The sequence below is a fragment of the Drosophila persimilis genome, unplaced genomic scaffold, assembly GCF_003286085.1.
Source record: "Drosophila persimilis strain 14011-0111.01,24,50 unplaced genomic scaffold, DperRS2 tig00000900-arrow-arrow-pilon, whole genome shotgun sequence".
Classification (NCBI taxonomy): Eukaryota; Metazoa; Arthropoda; class Insecta; order Diptera; family Drosophilidae; genus Drosophila; species Drosophila persimilis.
The window spans coordinates 322,508-341,354 of record NW_020825369.1 but is presented as its reverse complement, the minus strand read 5'-3'; the positions used below and the strand labels follow the sequence as shown (position 1 = coordinate 341,354).

The 18,847-nt window shown below is 47.5% G+C and overlaps 1 protein-coding gene across 1 annotated transcript in view; it reads right to left on the bottom strand.

The window, feature by feature from the left end:
* Positions 1-973: 973 nt before the first annotated feature.
* LOC6601953 (frizzled) overlaps positions 974-18,847 on the bottom strand; it is a 90,964-nt gene continuing 73,090 nt past the window's right edge. The window contains exon 5 of the mRNA XM_026993822.1: positions 974-2,508. Coding sequence (XP_026849623.1) covers positions 1,976-2,508 — 533 coding nt within the window. The 3' untranslated portion in view covers positions 974-1,975. The remainder of the gene's footprint in view (positions 2,509-18,847) is intronic.

Sequence of the window (18,847 nt, the reverse complement as noted above, 5' to 3'; positions counted from 1 at the left end):
ATGTCCCCATTGTCATTCACCAAATTTACACCATCGGCACGGATCCAGATTCAAACCTCTTCCCGAAGTCCAATCGCACATTCCATTCATGTTCCAAATGACATCCTCCGGACCAACAGAAATAGTTCACAATACTGCGGCAAATGGTTTGCCGGTTGAGCCAGTGATATATAGGTTTCCTCCGAACTGTATGACTGTCGATCCTCATATAGTGATGGTTTGCTTCGGGTTCATCGAGCACCTAAAATATCGATGTAATTTCTGAGATGTCGGTAATCATCTCCGCCATTCCAACAGCCTGTATTTGCTGATATCCGATATACTGTTTCAACAGAGAGCTTACTTACAAATTTCACGGTATTTCTTTCTCTTGACATAAGTACTCTCCCGAACCCAATTGAAATGGGAAATGAAAGCACTCTGTACAATTTTCAGTCTTTAACAATCAAAAAAAATGTTTTATTTTTGCATATTCTGTGTGTGTTTGCTATGATGCTGCCAGGGATGCTTTATGTTTATGTTTATGTTTATACACTTATAATTGTTCGTTTGCTATGTTACACCGACTATCGATAATTGCTATAATTATAATTAATATGCGCTTCCATCAGCGTACTTAAATGCTACACAAATCTGGCTTGGCTTGGACTTTAATGCTCGCCATATAATAACCAATCCAATTCAATTCGAGGACTCAATTAAATGCGCTGAAAACAAATGCGAATCAACAGTTGGCCGATACCAGAGTTGGCTTTTGCTGCTTCTCTGGTTTTCTCTCGTCTACAAATATTTAAATGGCAGTTTCAACTCTTATTTAGTTAGGGGTGCGTCCTGGGGGTGTGGTTGGAGCAAAAATTTCCATAAAGTGGCAACAAATTTTTGCTTATTTTCGTGTTGTTTGTTCACTTAAGTGCTATGACTACAACGTCATTTAAAAAAAAAACAAAAAAAAAATTGAATTAAAAGTATTCCGTTACGCATTTAGAATTAATTAGCTCAACAAATATACAATTACAGTTAGAGTAGAGTTACGTTACAGTTAGAGTTACAGTTAACATTATAATAATCGTATCTGCATTAGGTTTAGCACATGGAGGACATTTATTGCTACTACATAATACATTTCAACTGCGTATGGTTTCCCTTTATACATAGATTTCAAGCACTTCCAACGATGTGAGCAGTCGACACAGGACAGTACAGTACAGTACAGTAAAGGACAGTAGCTGCTTTCGGTGTGGTTTGTGGTTACTTTATAGTAAACGATTCGTGTTTTGTGTCTGATCTACTGATTACTGAAATTGAGAGACCAGTCGCTGCTCACATCCACATCACATCTAAATTCTAACACTCATATCATTATCGTCACAACTTAATTTCTATATATGTATTTATATATATATATTATATGTTCTTTAATGGTAGGGCACATTTAAAGCTTTCAAAAATAAAAAAAAAAGTCTAACTTAATCCACATGAATTCCAATGCGTCGTCCAAAGATGAAAGATCAGAATTGAAGTCGTATACTCGTACGTAGAGCAATGAAAGCGATGAAAGCCTAACTAGAACACTACAAATACAAAATACAACTCGACTTAATGGATAGTTTTGGTTCAACAAGCTTGCTTTCGTATCAACTAAGACGATTCAAAAAACAATAGCCTAGGCCCTAGGGTCAACTTTTGATTTCTATGATCAGAGTGGGGGGGCGGGGATGGGTATGGGGAGAGGAGATGAACTTTATACAAGCTACGAGCACTACAAACTACGACTGCATTTATGGTTGCGGTTACGGTTAAGGTTACGGTTACGGTTACGACTGGGGTCTGAGTCTGGGAGATTGAGGATTGGGGATCGGGGATCGGGGATCTACGTGCTAAACACTAAGTAACTCTCGTTAGCCGCCTCGGGGTCCCCCGCCGCCGCCGTGCCGCCATTGGGTCCAGCTCCGGTGCCCGCTGCGCCCGTCTCATACTAGACATACGCCTGGGCCCGCGTCCGCGGCTCCTTGCCCTGAAGCCGCTCCACGAAGTTGCGCCAGCTGACCATGGTCTTGCTGGAGTATAGCCAGACGCTGGAGGTGACTCCGACCAGCATCGAGCACAAATACTTCACCATGAAGATCTGGAAAATGGGCCGGGCCTCGGGCATGCCCGGCGCCCTGGCAGCCGGACAGGGTATGGAGAAGGGCTTGCATATGTCACGATGCCACTGTATCATCCACTCGTCGAAGTTGTAGTACTCGTAGAACAGGCAGCCCAACAGTCCCACGGCGGGCAGTATGAAAAGCCCCGAAAAGAAGCCGATCCTCAGCATCAGACGCTCCAGCTTGTCCGTTCGCTTGCCGTCCGTCTTCATCACGGTCCGTATGCGGAATAGGGAAATGAAGCCAGCCAAAAGGAAGAGCGCTCCGATCGAAAGGTATATGCACAGGGGCAGTATGAGGAAGGCGCCCAGCGAGTAGGTATCCAACTGTCCGACAAAGCAAACGCCAGAGAGAATGTCGCCTGAAAGGAGTAGATGGAAAGGATTCAATTAAATTTAAGATACATTTATCAATGGAAGAAGAATGGAATAAACTGGAAACTAAAAAAACTTCCAGCTATCGCCAATCTTCAATCTCCAATCACCAATCGCCAATCCAAAACGAACTTCAGTTCGATGGTAGCCGTTCAGTAGATGTTCAGTATCAACGGTTGAATGAATGTTTCAACTGAGGGGCAAGGGGTGATAGCCATGTACCTCTTTCGGGGTAAATATTTACACAGCGATAGCACCTCCGCCCCCTTCACCCCATCCGTGGCGTAGTTCAAAGTCAATGCGCCGCTCCGCTTGTTTAAACAATTCACAAGCGGTTACCCCGGCTGTGTGTCCCCCAACACTCTCTCTTTTCTGACGGCCCCCCAGCCTCATTAGCGTTATTTATAAACATGTTACAATATCCCTTACACCTCGCACCTGCCCTGCCCCCACATTCCCCTGCCACTCTGCCCCGCCGAATCCATCATTTGTTCGGTGTGCCATATTTCCGCTCATAAATTATCGATTAGCCCCTCGTTGGCGCTTCTTGTTGCCTTTTTTCTTCCTTACGTGACATGTTAATTTGGGGGTTTTTTTTTTTGATTTTTCCTGGGAAACTTGTCGCGTTTTCCAGGCTGTTGCCACACACCGATTTGTCATGGGTCGTTGAGTTGTAAATACTTTCCATTAATGCGCTTCATACCATGTATTTTTTTTTGTGGTGCTTTTTTGAATTGATTGATTATTAGGAGTGTTCTTGAATTTCTGTTTAGAAGTTTGCAACCGATTCGGCTCAACCGATGGCGATGTCGATGTCGATCTCAGGAGAAACACTACTCGTATAGTCCTGTTTTTATGGGCCCGGCTGTTACATAAATCCTTAAGCCATCCGAGGCTGACATTTATGGCCATTGAATGTACATTCCCGACGCCAGATGGCGCCTTACAAATCGCATGCCTTTGAAGTTATCTGCGAGAAAGTACGAGTATGGTAGGTATGTCTATGGGTAGCAGGCAGTCAGGCAGGCTGAAATATAACTTTATACCATAAAAGTCATGTCATGCTGACAATGCATAGAGCCGCCTGTTCGTAGAGCGCGCGAGACAGAGACAGAGAGAGGGAGTGCTGGAGTGCTGGAGGGAGACGGCTGCACGGAGGATGCGCTGCAAATTAAGCAAGTTGAGAGCCGGGAAAATGCAGATAAATGCATACAATAAATAACAGCGGGCAGTCCGCCACTTCCTCCACTGATATCGGAGATGGAGGTGAACCGGTAAAAGATGTTTCCTTCCCGAAGAAGATCGAATATACATAAATCAAATTTTTATAGCTCCGAATCTGAATCCGAATATGATTTCGATTCTGCATTCGCATTCGAGCCGAAAACCGATATGAAAACACTCGTAGCATACCACCTGCCACTGCTGGCTTCTTTCTGTCGATCTGTCGATCTGTTGATCTGTCGATCTGTGCTCCCAGTTCCAGTTCCAGTTCCATTTCAAGTTTCCCTTCCGATATGGATCTTAATTTATATCGGAGCTTTGGAATTGGAATACGAAAGGGAATCCAACTCAAATGAAATGAAATGAAATACAAGGCAGGGAAACCGGCCTGGGACAGGGACAGAGCCCCGATCGGGAATTGATAAATGCAGAGCAGAGCAGATCGGAGCCGGCCGGAGGGAACCAGTTCTATTCGTGTCCTTTACTGTGGAAGCCAGTGGAAACCAGTTTCTTTTTGCTGCCCATTTATTTGAACTTCATTTTGGAAAATGGCAAACCAAGCTGGAGCTGGAACTGGAGAGAGGAAGTGATTCGGGGGGCGGTTGCTGTGACAATTCTGTGGCTGCAGAATCTTCAGCAGCTTCAGCTTCAGCAACAGCAACAGCCACAAGAGGAGCAACTGAAACACCAACAATGCATGTCAATTGTTTCGTGTGGCATGAGGAATGCATGTTGCACCACTGAGCGGGGAAACGGGTTCCTGCTGCAGCACAGAGACTCACAGAGAAGGCACAGAGAGTGAGCTGACTCTTTCAGCTGTCTGTCAGTCAGTCAGACAGTCCAGCTTTACCTTCTTGCTGCCCCCAGTCCCAGTCCCAGTCCCAGTCCCCAGCCTTTTCCCTGGATCTCTGATGAAGTGCAGACAGCAGAATTCCATTTTTAGCCAATGCCACATTGCATTTGATTATGAGGCCCAGGCCAGGCCACAGCAGAGAGACAGAGACAGAGGCAGAGGCAGACGCAGAGTGAGAGCAGAAATAAGGTTGCTGTTTCTTCGTGATGATACTCTTTGTCCACTCCTCGAGGTGTTAATCTGCTGGGCAAATACTTATGTGTGTGCAGGTGTATCCGCTTCGGACAGAGCTCACCGGCACAACAAAGCCAGAGCTTTGTACTTAGCCCAGGGGGTGGCTGGGCGGGAGGGGCTGGGGCTGTGACAGTGTGGTAATGAACTCTCCAAGGAGAGTGGTGTCTCTTTGTTGCGGTTGGCTTAGGTGACACTTTTTCGCATTCCTCGCCACTGCTGGACTCGATGGCGGGCTAAGAGCACACTCTAAATTCTAAATTATACTCGTGTATGGAAATGGCTGGCCACCATATGCCCTATCCTCAAGCACAGCCCCAGAAATCCTGCTCGCAGCTTCAGCTTCAGTCTGCTGTAAAGTCAATCGCATGTGACGTTTCCACCTGCTCTGCAGTTCCTGTTCATGCTACACCCTCTATCTCTGTCCCTCTCGGTCCACTGCCCCTGTCCGGCGTACATACGGCTATCTCGGCATCCATATCTATGTACATATGTATGTAAATTTCTTGTACACATGCTGAGATGATGAAACTGTCAACTGTCATTTAAAATTTTAATCGCATGTTCCTCCCTTTCTCCCTTCCTCAGCCCTGTGTTTCTCTTCGCGTTTGGCCTCTCGCTTTGTGTGCTCCTCTGTCGCCCCTGAGCTGCCGACGACGATTATTTGTCGCCAGCAACAACAACATGACTGAAGATTTTTAATTACTCTGGCACCACGACAACACTGGCACAAATGTTCCGACTCCTCAGCACCAGCACCAGCACCAGCACCCCCCCGCCATCCCTCGCCATTGCACTCGCTGTCAGTCGCTTATCGCGCGAGAGCTTTACAAAAAGAATATAGAGTGAGACAGTCATTGGGTTCGTCTGCTGTTCGTTGCCGTTGCCGTTGCTGTTTCCTTTTTCTTTCATTTGCTCTTGCTTTGCTCGGCTGCTCCATTTAGATAAATGACACATAAATTAAGCAATTTTCCTTTTATGCTACCCGCTACTCCGTGGACACTGGAGGGGCGTGCTGGGCTGCTCACTGAGCTTGCGACTTGAAAGCGAGCGGATTGAAAAGTTGTATTTATACTAGAGCTCTGCCGAATACATTCATGAGCATTCGGTATGCCCTTCGTTCTTCAGCTCTTCCCGAAACGAAGCAGGTATCGATATTTGCACTGTTTGAGATCCGCAAATTTCGGTTTTGCTGTCACGCTCACTCTCCAAGATAACACACAAATTTGCTGGTAACATTTACTTGCTTTACACCGAAACACTTTCATTTAAGATACAGCAAGAGAACTTTTTTTTATAGCCGAAGGCTTTCACTTTAGTTGCAGCAAACGGGTTCGCGGTTCGTCCCTATTATAAGGAGATGAATGCAGTTGCCTAGGGTATTTTCTCACTGCCACACTTCTACTCGAAATTTTCTGTTAGTCACTGCTTCTCCCTTTGGTCATGATAGAATACTAGTAATTATAAAACAATTGTCGGGCAGCTTGTGTGCTGGCTGGCTCACTCACTCCCTCTACTACTCTACTAGTACTCGTACCCTGTAGATACGATCGTGCATCTGCTATTTGTTCAATGTGTGTCCGTTGACCCATCCATCCAGCCATCCAGCCATTCAGCCATCCATCCATCCACGAAAAGCCGAGGGCCATTGGGGGGAGCATTGTGCCAGGGGGAGGTGGTCGGCTACCGGCGGGTGCCCATCTGTTTTACGAGTAGTAACGAGAATTCTATCTCAATAAAAGTTTATTTGCGCTCTTAATGCGTTTCTTTTTCTATCATTTTATGGGCAACGCTTCTCAAGTGTTAGATAAACATTTTGACAACAGAGTCATAAAGTTTCCATTGGAAATGAGTGATGGCACTGAGGGGTTGAGGCGGCAAAGGAAAAGGTTAGATTATGTCCAAGTACTATGCAATTTGTAGGCTTCACTGTCGCACTATCATGGGGATTTGTTAGAGCAGGCTGAGAAGTGATTTCGACAGAAATCCCTTCCAGATCACGTACATCGCATTATGTTCTCATCGCCAGTCCACACTCTCCGCACATTTATGTAAATATCTCAATTAAGTTCTTTGGCAACAAACCTTTTGGCAAATCCAAGGTTCAACAACCTGTTGCACAGCTGCAAGCGGTGGCAGGGGGGGGGCTCCCCAGCACACCGAAATGGGGAAGCGGCATGCGACACGCGACATTAAAAACGTGGCAGGCAATAAAAATTGAGGTCAACAGCAACAGAAGCTAATGAATAACAGAGCACAAAGCGCAAAACAGACAGAGACGGAGATGGAGATGGAGACGGAGACGGCGACGAAGACAGAGACAGAGACAGCAACAATAAAAGCGGAAAAAAGAACCAGAGTTGCCGTGTCGCATAATTTCGCATTGAAAATGTCAACAGCAGAGTGCCGTAGAAGGAAGAGTGGACAAGGGGCATAGGACTCTTATCAAGATGCGCAATTAAATATGGAAATGTGCAACGTACAGTGGAGAAGGGAAGGCCACGGAGAGGTGAGGAGAGGAGAGGAGAGGTGAGGAGAGAACACACACAAAATGGAAAATTCAGGCAGTAACAAAAACAACATGAAATCTGCACACGCGACAAGTGTCATTAGCAAACGCCCCCCCGTGCCCACAAGCCCCCTGGCAGAGACCCACCGCTGCTGTGGCTACACTTAAAAAAATATACAAAATAACGACCACGGTATTGCACATACAAACATGCTATATGTGCTGCATGCTGTATACTATATGCATATGTATTTTTTTGTGCAACAATTAAATGCCATTTTGTGGGACATTTTATTTAGTAAAAGTTCATGAGGCGGTGGAGCAGGGGGTCGGCTCGGTTCGGCTCGGCTCGGATCGGTTGTAGTTGTTAGCGCATTTTGCGTGTGTGTTTCGTTAATAGTAAAAGAGGCAAATATTTGAAAATCAAACATAAAGCGCAAGAGAGTTGAGGTTGGAGCTTGAAGGGTGGAGGGTGGAGGGGTGGTCCCCAAAATTTGTTGAGAATTTATATTACGTGTCGACAACGACAGCAACAGCAACGACTGTTAGGAGCAACAACAGCTGGCGGCCAAGGTTCAATCCGGTTCACACACTCTCCGACAAGGCAAACAATTTCAATTTGCATGTCGAGAAAGTGGATGGGGATGGGGATGGGGATGGGGCTGAGCTGGGGCTGGATGGGGGTGTGCCATGGGTGTATGTCGAATGTTCCAAATGTTGCACAAGTGCGAGTGCGAGGTGTGAAGCTTAGTTGTGTGCTAGTTTGTTGTCGCAGGCCACATAAGGAATGCTGCTGTTGACTGTTGAATGAACATGTTTTGTTCGAGATGCTAGAGATTTTGGGTCAATGGCAAGGGATTGGCTGGGGGGGAGTGGGCGAGTGGGAGTACACCCTATAATTGCCGGCGGAATCGGCTTAGATTCGGCTTACGAATTCAATTTTGTGTGCCCTCTGTCCTTGCTTTTGAAATTGAAATTCATCAAATTGCACTTAGGAGAAAAACAGTCCCCCATTTGAGAGTCTCTTTGGCATGTCTCTGGCTGGAGCCTTTGGCTCATGTCCCGAATGGCCAATGCCGGAGAGCCAGCTTAGACGTGCATAATTTGCGGGCGACAGGGTACGAGGAGATCTCTCACTCTCATTCCATCTCTATGACAGCGTTCTTTTCAACGTCAGGCACACACACACACACACACGTTTCCCCTCTCTCTTTTCTTCCATTTCGAGATTTTTCAAATGGAAAGAGCAGAGAGAGCTGGCTGGCTGACTGGCTTAGACAGAGATAACCACAGGCTGCAGGCTGCAGCCTTTAGCATATGCTTAACATTAAGTGTGGCGCCCTCTGTCGGCCCATTCTCGTAATATGCCAAAGGTGGCAAAGTAATTAGTGAGCCACCAAGAGAACGGCACGCCGGAGAGTGAGCAGGAGAGGGCTCTAAATCGCACCTTCTGCTTTGCCTGTCTCTGCAATTGTTGTCGTGGTCATGCAGTTAGTTTCATGTTGGTTCCTGTCGCTCGCTGGAGAGGTTAAGCACAGCTTTTCATTCCCTCCCCAGTAGCCACGTGCAACGGAAATGAGCTTTGTGTATTTCACTTTCCATTTTCCGCGCACACCTTTACCACACCGCTCCCTCTGCCTCTCTCTCTCTCTCTCTGAGCAATAAAAAAGGATTAGAATTTATGAAATTGCTTTGGGTTCTGGCATTTTTGGTTTCTTGGCTTCAGTAAAATGGAAATGAAAGTGAAACGTGCTTGTGGTTAAGCCCAAGATGTGTGATCCATAAGTAAGCGAATGGATTCCATGGAACTCTCTCTCTCCAGGGATGAGAACATTTGACGTAAATCATGATACATGGGATATATTTTTACAGCGGGCGAATGGCCAAATTGAAGAAGGTAGGATATTCGGAGTTTCCTATCTGCTTGGGGATATCTTCGAATAAATCTTCCTCTTGTCCTCTTAGGCCGATGAAGACGCCTCCTTTGCTCTGTGATTGTTGCCTCGAATAATTACAAAATATCCTTTTAATGCTACCGCCCCTCCCCCAAGAGATCCGTTTTAATTTTTTAGCTTCCCATTTCCCACAGAGCGCATAGCACAGAATAAATCTCTTCTCTCGTTTTGCTATTGCTCCTTTTTGGCCCCACGTTCGCGTGCGGTTTCTGCGGACGACCCATAAAACCCTTTTTCCACATCCTTAACCCTTAACCCTTAACCCTTAACTCGCTCGTGCCGCTGCCGCTGGTCGCGTGCTGCTTCTCTGCCTCTTCTGCTGCCTCTTCTGCTGCCTCTTCTGCTGCTGCTGAGCTTAAGCTCAATTATCCAGCGACACGACCACGCATAAAAAATCAGGCAGTGGAAAAAGGCAGCAGAGAAATGTTCATTAGGGGAAATTCCATTTAATGAAATTGTTTTGGGGCTCGGGCTCCCCCATTGAGGTAGCCAAACGGGCAGAAACGGTAAGGGTTCCATCGCGGAGAGTGCTGAAATGGCGGGAAAATGGTATGCATTTTAGGAGAACTCTCGGAGATGCTCGAGGATTGTTACTCGTGTCAAGGGGAAGATGAGATTCGCAACGATGATGGTTTGGATGCTTGAAAGTGAGTCTGGTTTGGTGGGGAATACCGAATAGAATGCGGGATTTGGATTTGTTCGTACGTCAGCCCCCGGCTCACGCGCTTTGCTTCTAATACCAACGAGAATGGCGGGATATTCTTCCCGATTCCCTCGGAACCCTATTCCTGCCCTGCCTCTAATCTTAATCCTATTTGTCACTTCTTGCAAGCCCAAGAAACCCCAAAACGCACCAAGAAGCCCCAAGAAATATGCAACAGAACCGAGGCACTAAAGAAGACAACATTCCCCCCAGAGTCCGTACCGCAGCTTCGCTTTTGGGAGCTCTCTTTCAGCCGCAGCAGTCAACACCAGGGGTGTCGGGACCCACGAGGAGCTCGTCTAGGTAAGCAGTGGCCCCTTTCCACCCAGGCAGCGTGTGCTGCGAAACTTTTTCCGGAGTTTTCCCCAAAGAGTTTTGCTTACATTTGCCGCCACAGCCAGGACTGGGGCCTGTGCCAGGGCCAGGGCCAGGGCCCGCCAGGCCCCGCCAGGACTTAGAACAAAAGGCGCCGAAAATGGCCCAAGTACGGGGAAAAGCGCAGCTCAAAGAAAAATATCAAGTATTATATAATATGTATTAACACTGGCGGGAGACGCATATGGAAAATAAATTAGAAAAGTTCAAGTTTACTTTCATCCCTCTCGCACTCTCTCACTCTCCCCCTCTCTCTCTGTCTCCCCCCCTTTCTCTGTCTTTCTCTGTAGGCCCTCTCAAAGTTTCGCTCTATACAAAATTTATTAATATTTTATCAGAAGTGAGGCAAAACTCTGGTGTACATTCAATTAAAAGTTCTTTGGGCCACATTTGTTTACCATTTAGTGTCCAAGGAGGGAGTGGGATGGGCAGATGGGAGAAAGGGCAGAGACAGACAGGGAAATCAAAGTTTATGAAGGCGTCAGATGTGAAACACGCCCACAAACAAAAACAGAAATAAATTCAATTGAAAGCAAATATCGAAGAAAGGTCAAAACCCACACACAACCAATTTGTGCCACACTTCCTCCTTCCGGAATATCCTTCTTCCCCCATTTTTTTTTTTGTGGTTCCTGCATTTGTAATGAGATTTTCCCGCCGAGCAGAAAAAAAGGGTTTCGGGTTTCAATTGCAAAAGAGAAATTTGTTAAGCCGGAAGGCCGAAAGTCTGATTGATAGACAAACAAACAAGCTTTGGGGTTGCCCATTGTTTGCTCCCCCCCCTTCCTTCCTCTTCCCCTTCCATTCTATGCAGCTGTCTTGCTCCCTCTCTCTGTTTTTGGCACTTTTTTAATTGAAAGGGTCAGCGGAGAGAATTTGGCATTGGTATTGGTATTGCCTGACGACTGGAGAGTAAGGGATATCTCCAATGAAGCAGAGCACAGCCGAAGGGAAATAATTCAGCCAAGGTTCAGTAAATATTGGATCATTATAGATAAGTGTTCGACTGATTAAATTACATAGAGAAGACACGGCCTTGGGTCTTTTACCCTGAGGCTTTGCAAACCATAAGAGAGCGTCTCTCCTCTTTTCGGGAATTTCGTTGGCCACATGAACACTTTCATCTCTTTCATTCCGATGCTTCCAATTTCAATTATACGGGAAATTTCCCGCCCCCCTCCACGCCAACGCCATTTACAAGTTTCGCTTACTCCCTCTGCCCGCTGCCTCTGCCCCCGTCCTTTGCTGTCTCTTGAGCTATGCGCCCACAAATTATTAAGAAACATTCTAACAAACTGCAGACAAAGTTGGCAACAAAAGGCACCCCGCTTAATTATACACACCATTAATAACTAAAACCAATTTGTATGCGCAACAAGAGAGACGGCGGGGGAGGAGTGGGAGCTGGCGGTGCACTCAATGGCTCCTCCTGGGAGGAGGAGAAACAACAACAGCAACGGCGAACAACAGAGACAACTGCAATTCATGGCCTGCCCTCCCACACCCGCACCCGCACCCACACCCGCACCCACACCCACATGGACTTGCAGAGCCACACGCACGCACACACATGCCAGCGCCCATAAATCAACGCACAAAAGGAACAATAGCAAAAGGCAGTTGACGGGGAAAGGGGAAATGGAACCTTCAAGATGAAGAACAACCGAAGACCGACAGAAAAAAAACCAACACCACAACAACAGAACGCAATTTGTGCTGAGAGGCAGAGGCTTCCTTCTCTCTTTGAGTGAGTGCAAGCAGCGAGAGAGACAGAGAGAGAGAGAGAGGGAGAGCAACCGAAAACCGAAGAGTCACCAGCATTGATGGAATAAAAGAGCAAAGCCATAATATGCATCGTAGGACAGAATTAAGGGGGCCAAGGGGCATTAAAAATGAGGTAGGGCGCTGTCCGATCGAAGGGTATTTAAACGCTATTGACAATAATTCTTCAACAAAAAGCTTCCTACGACAAGCAGCAACAAGGACTAAAACAAAAACAAGAACTACTGCAAATAAGCAATATTGATGACTCCTACAACCCGCCGCACCCCCCCACCTGAGGGCAAGACAATGGCAAGGCGATTGTGGCGGCAGGGGGGGCACGGGAGATCGGGTGGAGAAAGGCACAACTGCAAAAGCCTCGCCAAAAAAGGCAGCAAAATGCAAAATGTGCAACTAACGAGAAATTGCCATACACACACGCATACTTTCACATGAGGTGAGGTAAACCAAGTTCTTATGGGAAGAGAGATCCCCTCTGATCACCCCCCCTGTAGTCCCTGCCTCACCGCAAGCTACGACGGACGCCCCAGAGCCAAAAGTTCCCCCCAGAATGTCTGCTGTTGTTTTTTTGGGGGGGTGGGTGGTGTATTTCTCCTCTTCTTCCTTCCACTTTGGGTATCTTTTTTGGGGGTTTTCCGTCTCTTGTTTCACATGGCGGCTCCTCATTATATAGGGTAGCACTTGCCAAAAATGGACAACAGAAATGGGCGAGAAATAGGAAGAAGTCGGCGATGGAGACGGAGACGGAGACGTAGACCGAGCAGCTCATTAGTTCAAGCGGAGCTCGGCTTAAGAGGAGCCACATAGCTCCATCGCTCCCCCACTTCAAGCTCATGCCAAGGATATCTCCTTTTCCCCTTTAGCTTTAGCCTTAGCTTTCCATCTGCAGCGCTCTCTGCGGAGCCCTTCAAACTGTTGAGGATTTCCTTTTCGCCTTCACGCTTTTGTGAGTTGTTCCTGTAACGTGTAATTAACATCTGAAGCTGTTTGCTGTTTGCTGTTTGCTGTTTCGCCTTGTCCAAGAGGGGAAAATGGATACGAGACGGAAAGTGGCTGAAATGTAGGAAAATTGTTGCCATTTGTGGGAGTTCACAGACTTGAAACAGTGTATTTTCTCTGCTGCTGCTCTGAAAGGGTCTTGGCTCTGGTTCTGAGAATGAAGGATGGGCCACATTCTATTCCTGTAGAAATATAAATATAGAATGTAATCGTCGATGCTCGATACAAATCCCTAAAAAGAATACTCAATTTACGGATTAAAGGATGAGAGGAGGAAAGACTTCAAAGAATATAAATGGAAATTATCCAGCAAACTTCCTAAGAGCAGTGTAGCCTTTCAGCCCCAAAGTTATTTCACAGAAAGTTACTCGTATATCCCCCTCCCCCCTCTCTCTGTCCCCTTGGCTTTGCCCCTTGACACTGCAATTGTAACTTTAATCCTTGTGCAAAAAAGTGAATTCATTTCATTCGACCTCTTCATGGGCTATCAAAACGCACTTAACACAATTGCCAGACACAAAAGTTCAAAGCTGTAAAACTAACTGAGTAAATTGGATCCCTCTCTGGCCAACCCCCAGCCCCCCCCCGCTGCGCCCTGCCATTACCATCAAACATTTCCAACAGGTGCCATCTCTGTCCCATTCTGTCGATAGTTTTGACACAAAAGTTTTTGGCTCATTTGCGTAAAACTTAATAAGTGGCATGGGGAGAGGGGGGGGGGACTAGGGGAAGGGGGGCAGAAGCAGCTAGAAATGGCTTTTCAGTTGGGCGGCCGGGATGAACACTTAATTATGATCAGATGAGAGTTTTCTTGGTGGAAAACTCGGGGCGGAGCTGGAGCTGGAGCTGGAGCTGGAGCTGGGAACTTGATTATGCAATTTATCTCCAGACAAAAGCCACCTCCACGACCCGCATCGATGGCCATCGCGATATACGAGTAGTCGATGTCTCTGTTTTCCTCCCCCCCCCTCCTGCCCTCTCTCTGTCAATCCCTCTCTCCCCATCTGTGCCTCGATTGGCAAATGATTAATAATCGAAATGTCAACGCTGTCTGTCCGTCAACTATAAAGTCACTTGACAGTTTAATCAATTTGTGTGCGTTCCACTTTCCCCTGCGGAAATCAACATGCGGGCTGGAGGAGGGTGGTGAGGGTGAGCAGGGTGAGGTGGCTTAAAAAGCTGGATAAATACAAAATTTCTCTAAAATGTTGACCGAGTAAACAGTTTTCAAAACTTTGCATTGCTTTTGCCCCCTCGGCAAACAGAAATTGTCAGCCATTGTTCGTGATGGGCAAATCGTATGAAAAGTGTCCCAGAAAGAAGAAACAGCTGTGTTTAGGCCAAAGAAATATCGCATATAAGCCCAGCCCATACCCCCACCCCCAGCCCCACCACTTGCCGCCTTCAGTTGGCTTTATTTTCTCAGCAAACAGACGGCGGGTGGCAAGGAAAATAAACAAAAATTATGACAAACCAAAGAAAGAAAGAAAAATAACATGAAAATGCTCAAGAAAAATTGCAAACCGCTGTGCAAAAGCCAGAGCCAGATACCATGTGTGGGCGCTCTCAGGGTAAAGAGTGGGCGGAAGGAAAACTGCTAATAAACAGGCCTTAGTCGGCGTGGTGGCAGTCAGCCCTCTGCATGCATTAGGCATAAAAATTCCAAGACATAAAGCCAACTTACTAGTAACCTGGTCTGAAGGGGGGGGATCTGAGCTTTAAAGACATAAATATGAGGACTTAATGCCGCCAAGGAGAAGGTGGAACGGCAGTGGGGAATGAATTACAGCTTATATTTTACCAAACTTATTACTTCCACACTGATAACTGTCTACTGTTCCAACAATCTTGTGTGGTATCAGAGCTATACCCATGCCTTTCGATCTCGCTGCACGAAAATCGTATGGAGAGTGAGCGCGAAAGAAAAACCGAAATTTTCGGTCTGTTATGGGGTACGAGTATTTCTGAAACACTGAAACTTAAATAAACTGTCATAAGCACATTGCCAGCCCAAGAACGGTAGCTACTGTCCTGTCCGTTCCTGTCCGTTCCTGTCCGCTCCTGTCCGGCTCTGTCTCTGTCGCATGCCACCCAGGCAACAGATATTTTCCCATGCTGTGCTGTTATACACACTGTTATACATTGCATATCAGCGTCCAGTGCAGATGCCACTTGAGTTTCCCACTAGGCAACGTCGGCGTCGGCGTCGACATCGACTCTGTCCTTGCATTCAAATGCCTTGCATGCAAATTTCTTCGACTACCTCTTCCGCTTTCTCCTGCTGCGTTATGTTCGCATGTCTTAATGCCCTTCTATGGGACAAGTTATGACCCTTACCTGACTCGACACGGCGAACACACACACACACAGAGAGAGAGAGAGAGAGGAGACATCTTTGCATTCATGGGGCATTCGCCCCCTCATCAATGACTCGAACTCACCGAAAAAAAAAAAAATGTTGTGTTACGTTTGTCAGGCGGAAGCTGGGAGCAGGACCCGTACCCGTACCGGGTACGGTCTCGGTCTCGGTCTTGGTCCGATCTCCGGACAGAGCACACATGTAAGATCGGCAGCCTCTGACTAAACATTCCCATCAGCGTCCCGGCCCAGAGAGGGAGAGACAGACACATATGGCAACAGCAGCTCAGCAAAACAACAACAAAAAAAAAACAGAAAACTACAATAGATGCTGTGGATGCAGGGGAGTGGGGATGATGACGGCAGGGCGGGGGTATAACTCAGTGAACAGCCGTTGACCATTGCCTGACATTTGAGCCATGTTGTCAACGTCGGTTCGTTGTTGCTTGTTGCTGGATGGTTGGATGGCTGGATGGTTGGATGGTTGGATGGCTGGACTGCTGGATGGTTGTTGTTGCCGAAGTTGTTTGCTGTTGCTGCATGCATCCATAATGGCTGTTTGCTACACCCGTGCCACAGCCCGCCCCTTTGGCTTGTTCGCATTTTGCCAGTTTTGTCTCGTTTCATTGGAAGTCGGGGCCCGGAGCCAGCTCTATCTCTAGCTCTGTCTCTGTCTTTGTCTCTGTCTGTCCCCAACTCTGTCCTCTATTGTTACCACTTCTTTTTAGCCACAATTTAGCATATGCCTGGCTCACTTAGTTGCTTGTAATGAGCTGCCTTTGCTCATAATTCAGTGACTTCCATTGAAGTACTCGGAGCTCTCCCTCGCACGTCCTCTGCTGTCTTTGCCAGCCAAAAGCACATAAAATATTAACAGAAAATGGCAGCTGCTCGCTTGTTTTATCTTTCCACAAAATTAGTTACAGACGACAACGACAATGTCCACTTGAAATGTTGTCTGTCATCTTCAAACAGCTGTCATGGCAGCCCCCCCGGTACTATCGATATACCATGCCATGCCATGCCATGCCAGGCCAGGCCATGCTAGGCCATGCTAGGCCATGCTCTCCACTTATAAGGCTATGGCCTAATGGCCTACCCAATAACAGACCCGAACCCGACCATGTTTTGGCCTTTTCCCATGTGCCTCATTGGCAAATTATTATCTTGACCGCACACACACAGAGAGAGAGAGAAGGGGGACTTTTTGTGGCCTGACATCCACATCCACTGCAGTGGATTGATGGAACGGAAATGGACCACTAGATTGCTTAGCTTTCTTTCTCCGCCCCCGCCCCCGCCCCCGCCACCGAGGCCGCTGCCGCTCCCCACCTTCTTCATCAGTCTTTAATTTTTTAATTAATTGCTTGTCACGTTTGTCCAGAGGGACAGAGACAGAGACAGATACAGAGACAGAGACAGAGAGAGAGAGCAAATGAAATGGAACGCGATGAAGCTGGCGTGGGGCCTGTCTCCGTCTCTGCCTCTGTCTCTGTCAGCGAAAAACAGAGGAAAAATAATTGTTGCCTCATCGCTGCACGTTGCTTAAAATAATAGTTATAAGTGGCGGCTAGTCTGCGGTTGTGGTTCCCCGCCACCCCCCTGGGTCGCCCCAGCCAGACGACACTTCGACGACGAAAGAATGGAGAGACATCCCAACCCAACCCAACCCATCGCATTGCATCCCAGACAGGGCTTGATAACAATAGCTGGCCACAAGGAAGCCTCTGCAGTGGCAATAATTGTCATCATCATCATCTTCTTCTTCATTTTCATCTTCTGGTCAGTGGCAAGTGGGCGGCGGCTGCAGTGCTCCCACTCCGAGCTGAGGACAATCAAAGTCCAAGGCAAAGCCAGAGCTAAAGCCAAAGCCAAAGCCGGGGAAAAGCGAGGCAAAGTAAACTGAAAGCAAGTTAACCGGCGACATTTTTGAGATGCCACGACGAGAAAAAAGAGAAAAAGACCCCAACCCCAACCCCAGCCCCAGCCCCAGCTTTAGACTCAGACTGAACAAGCAACTAAATGGCAAATCCCGAGCGTCGACCGAGAAGAGGCGCAAAAAGAATGACCAAACATGGGTAAAAGTGCTTGGCCAGAGGCTTGCAGTGGCACTGAGTGGAAGCGAGTGTCAAGGCCAAGAGGGGGCTTCTTTAAGTACGAGTGGAGTAGGCTTGAAAAGAAGACGGACGTCTTGGCCGAATGTTTAGATACCCTCGAAGATCGGTCGATCAGAGACACAGAGGACACGGATATGGCCTATAAAGGATACATATTCATGGTTTTTGAGCGCTCTCTGGCGGCTTTTCGAACGCCACCACCCAATATTTTCTTTGCTTATAAAAAATAAACAATATTCATATCGTAGTAGTTTTGCCATCCTATGGGAAATCTGGGGTAAGCCACTGCCACTGCCACTGCCACTGTGACTGCCACAAATCCATGCTGGACAGCGCCCACAGTTTCCCGGCTGCAGTGTCCAGCTCTCGGCGGTGTGCTGCTGCTGCTGCTGCTGTGGGGCTGTGGGCAATCACTCCCAGCTCCCACTCCACTCCCAGCACAGTCCCTGGCCCAATCCAATTGCAAGTGTCGCTGGTCGAGCAGCAGCAGAATGGAACGATGAGATGACGGGAAAGAAGGATGAAGGAGGATGGAGGAAGGAAGAAGCTGGGCCTGCAAATAGTGATGGAGATGGGGGACGGTAAAAATAATGAGCTGTGTAACCCTTTTGGTCCAGTGCGATGCGGCACTGAGGAACTGGGGGCAGGAGACGGGCTGGACAGGCTGGACAGACTGGGAGCCGAACGGCGGCAAAAGGAAATTAATTAAGGCAAGGGGCCGACCGATTGAGGCGTCGCAGTCGCAGTCGTCGATGCTGATGTTGATGTGGATGTGGATGTCGTTGCCATGAGTCCCATTCGAAGTCCCAGTCCCAGTCCCAGTCCTAGCTACAGTCCAGGTCCACGTCCCCATCCAAGTCGGAGTCGATGTTGATGGCGTTGTCGGGTGGGTTGTTTGATTTCTGCACGACCTTCCTTCGAGGCTATCGCTGCCTCGCATCTCCCATTCCCATTCCCAGTCCCAGTCCCAGTCCCAGTCCCTCAATCTTGGCCATAATAAATCTTCGGCTCACTCTCTGCCACGCCTCAGACGAGGCTCCTCCTCCGGCTGCTTCTGTTCTACTCTAATTTTTATGCATGACAAGGCCTACAAAGTCTTTTGGCCAAAATGTACGTCCCACCAGGCTCATATCCTTAGCCATCTCCCCATCTCCATTCACGTTCCATCCTCGTTTCCCCAACTCCGACTTTTGTTGAACTTTTTATGCGTTGGCCCCCTC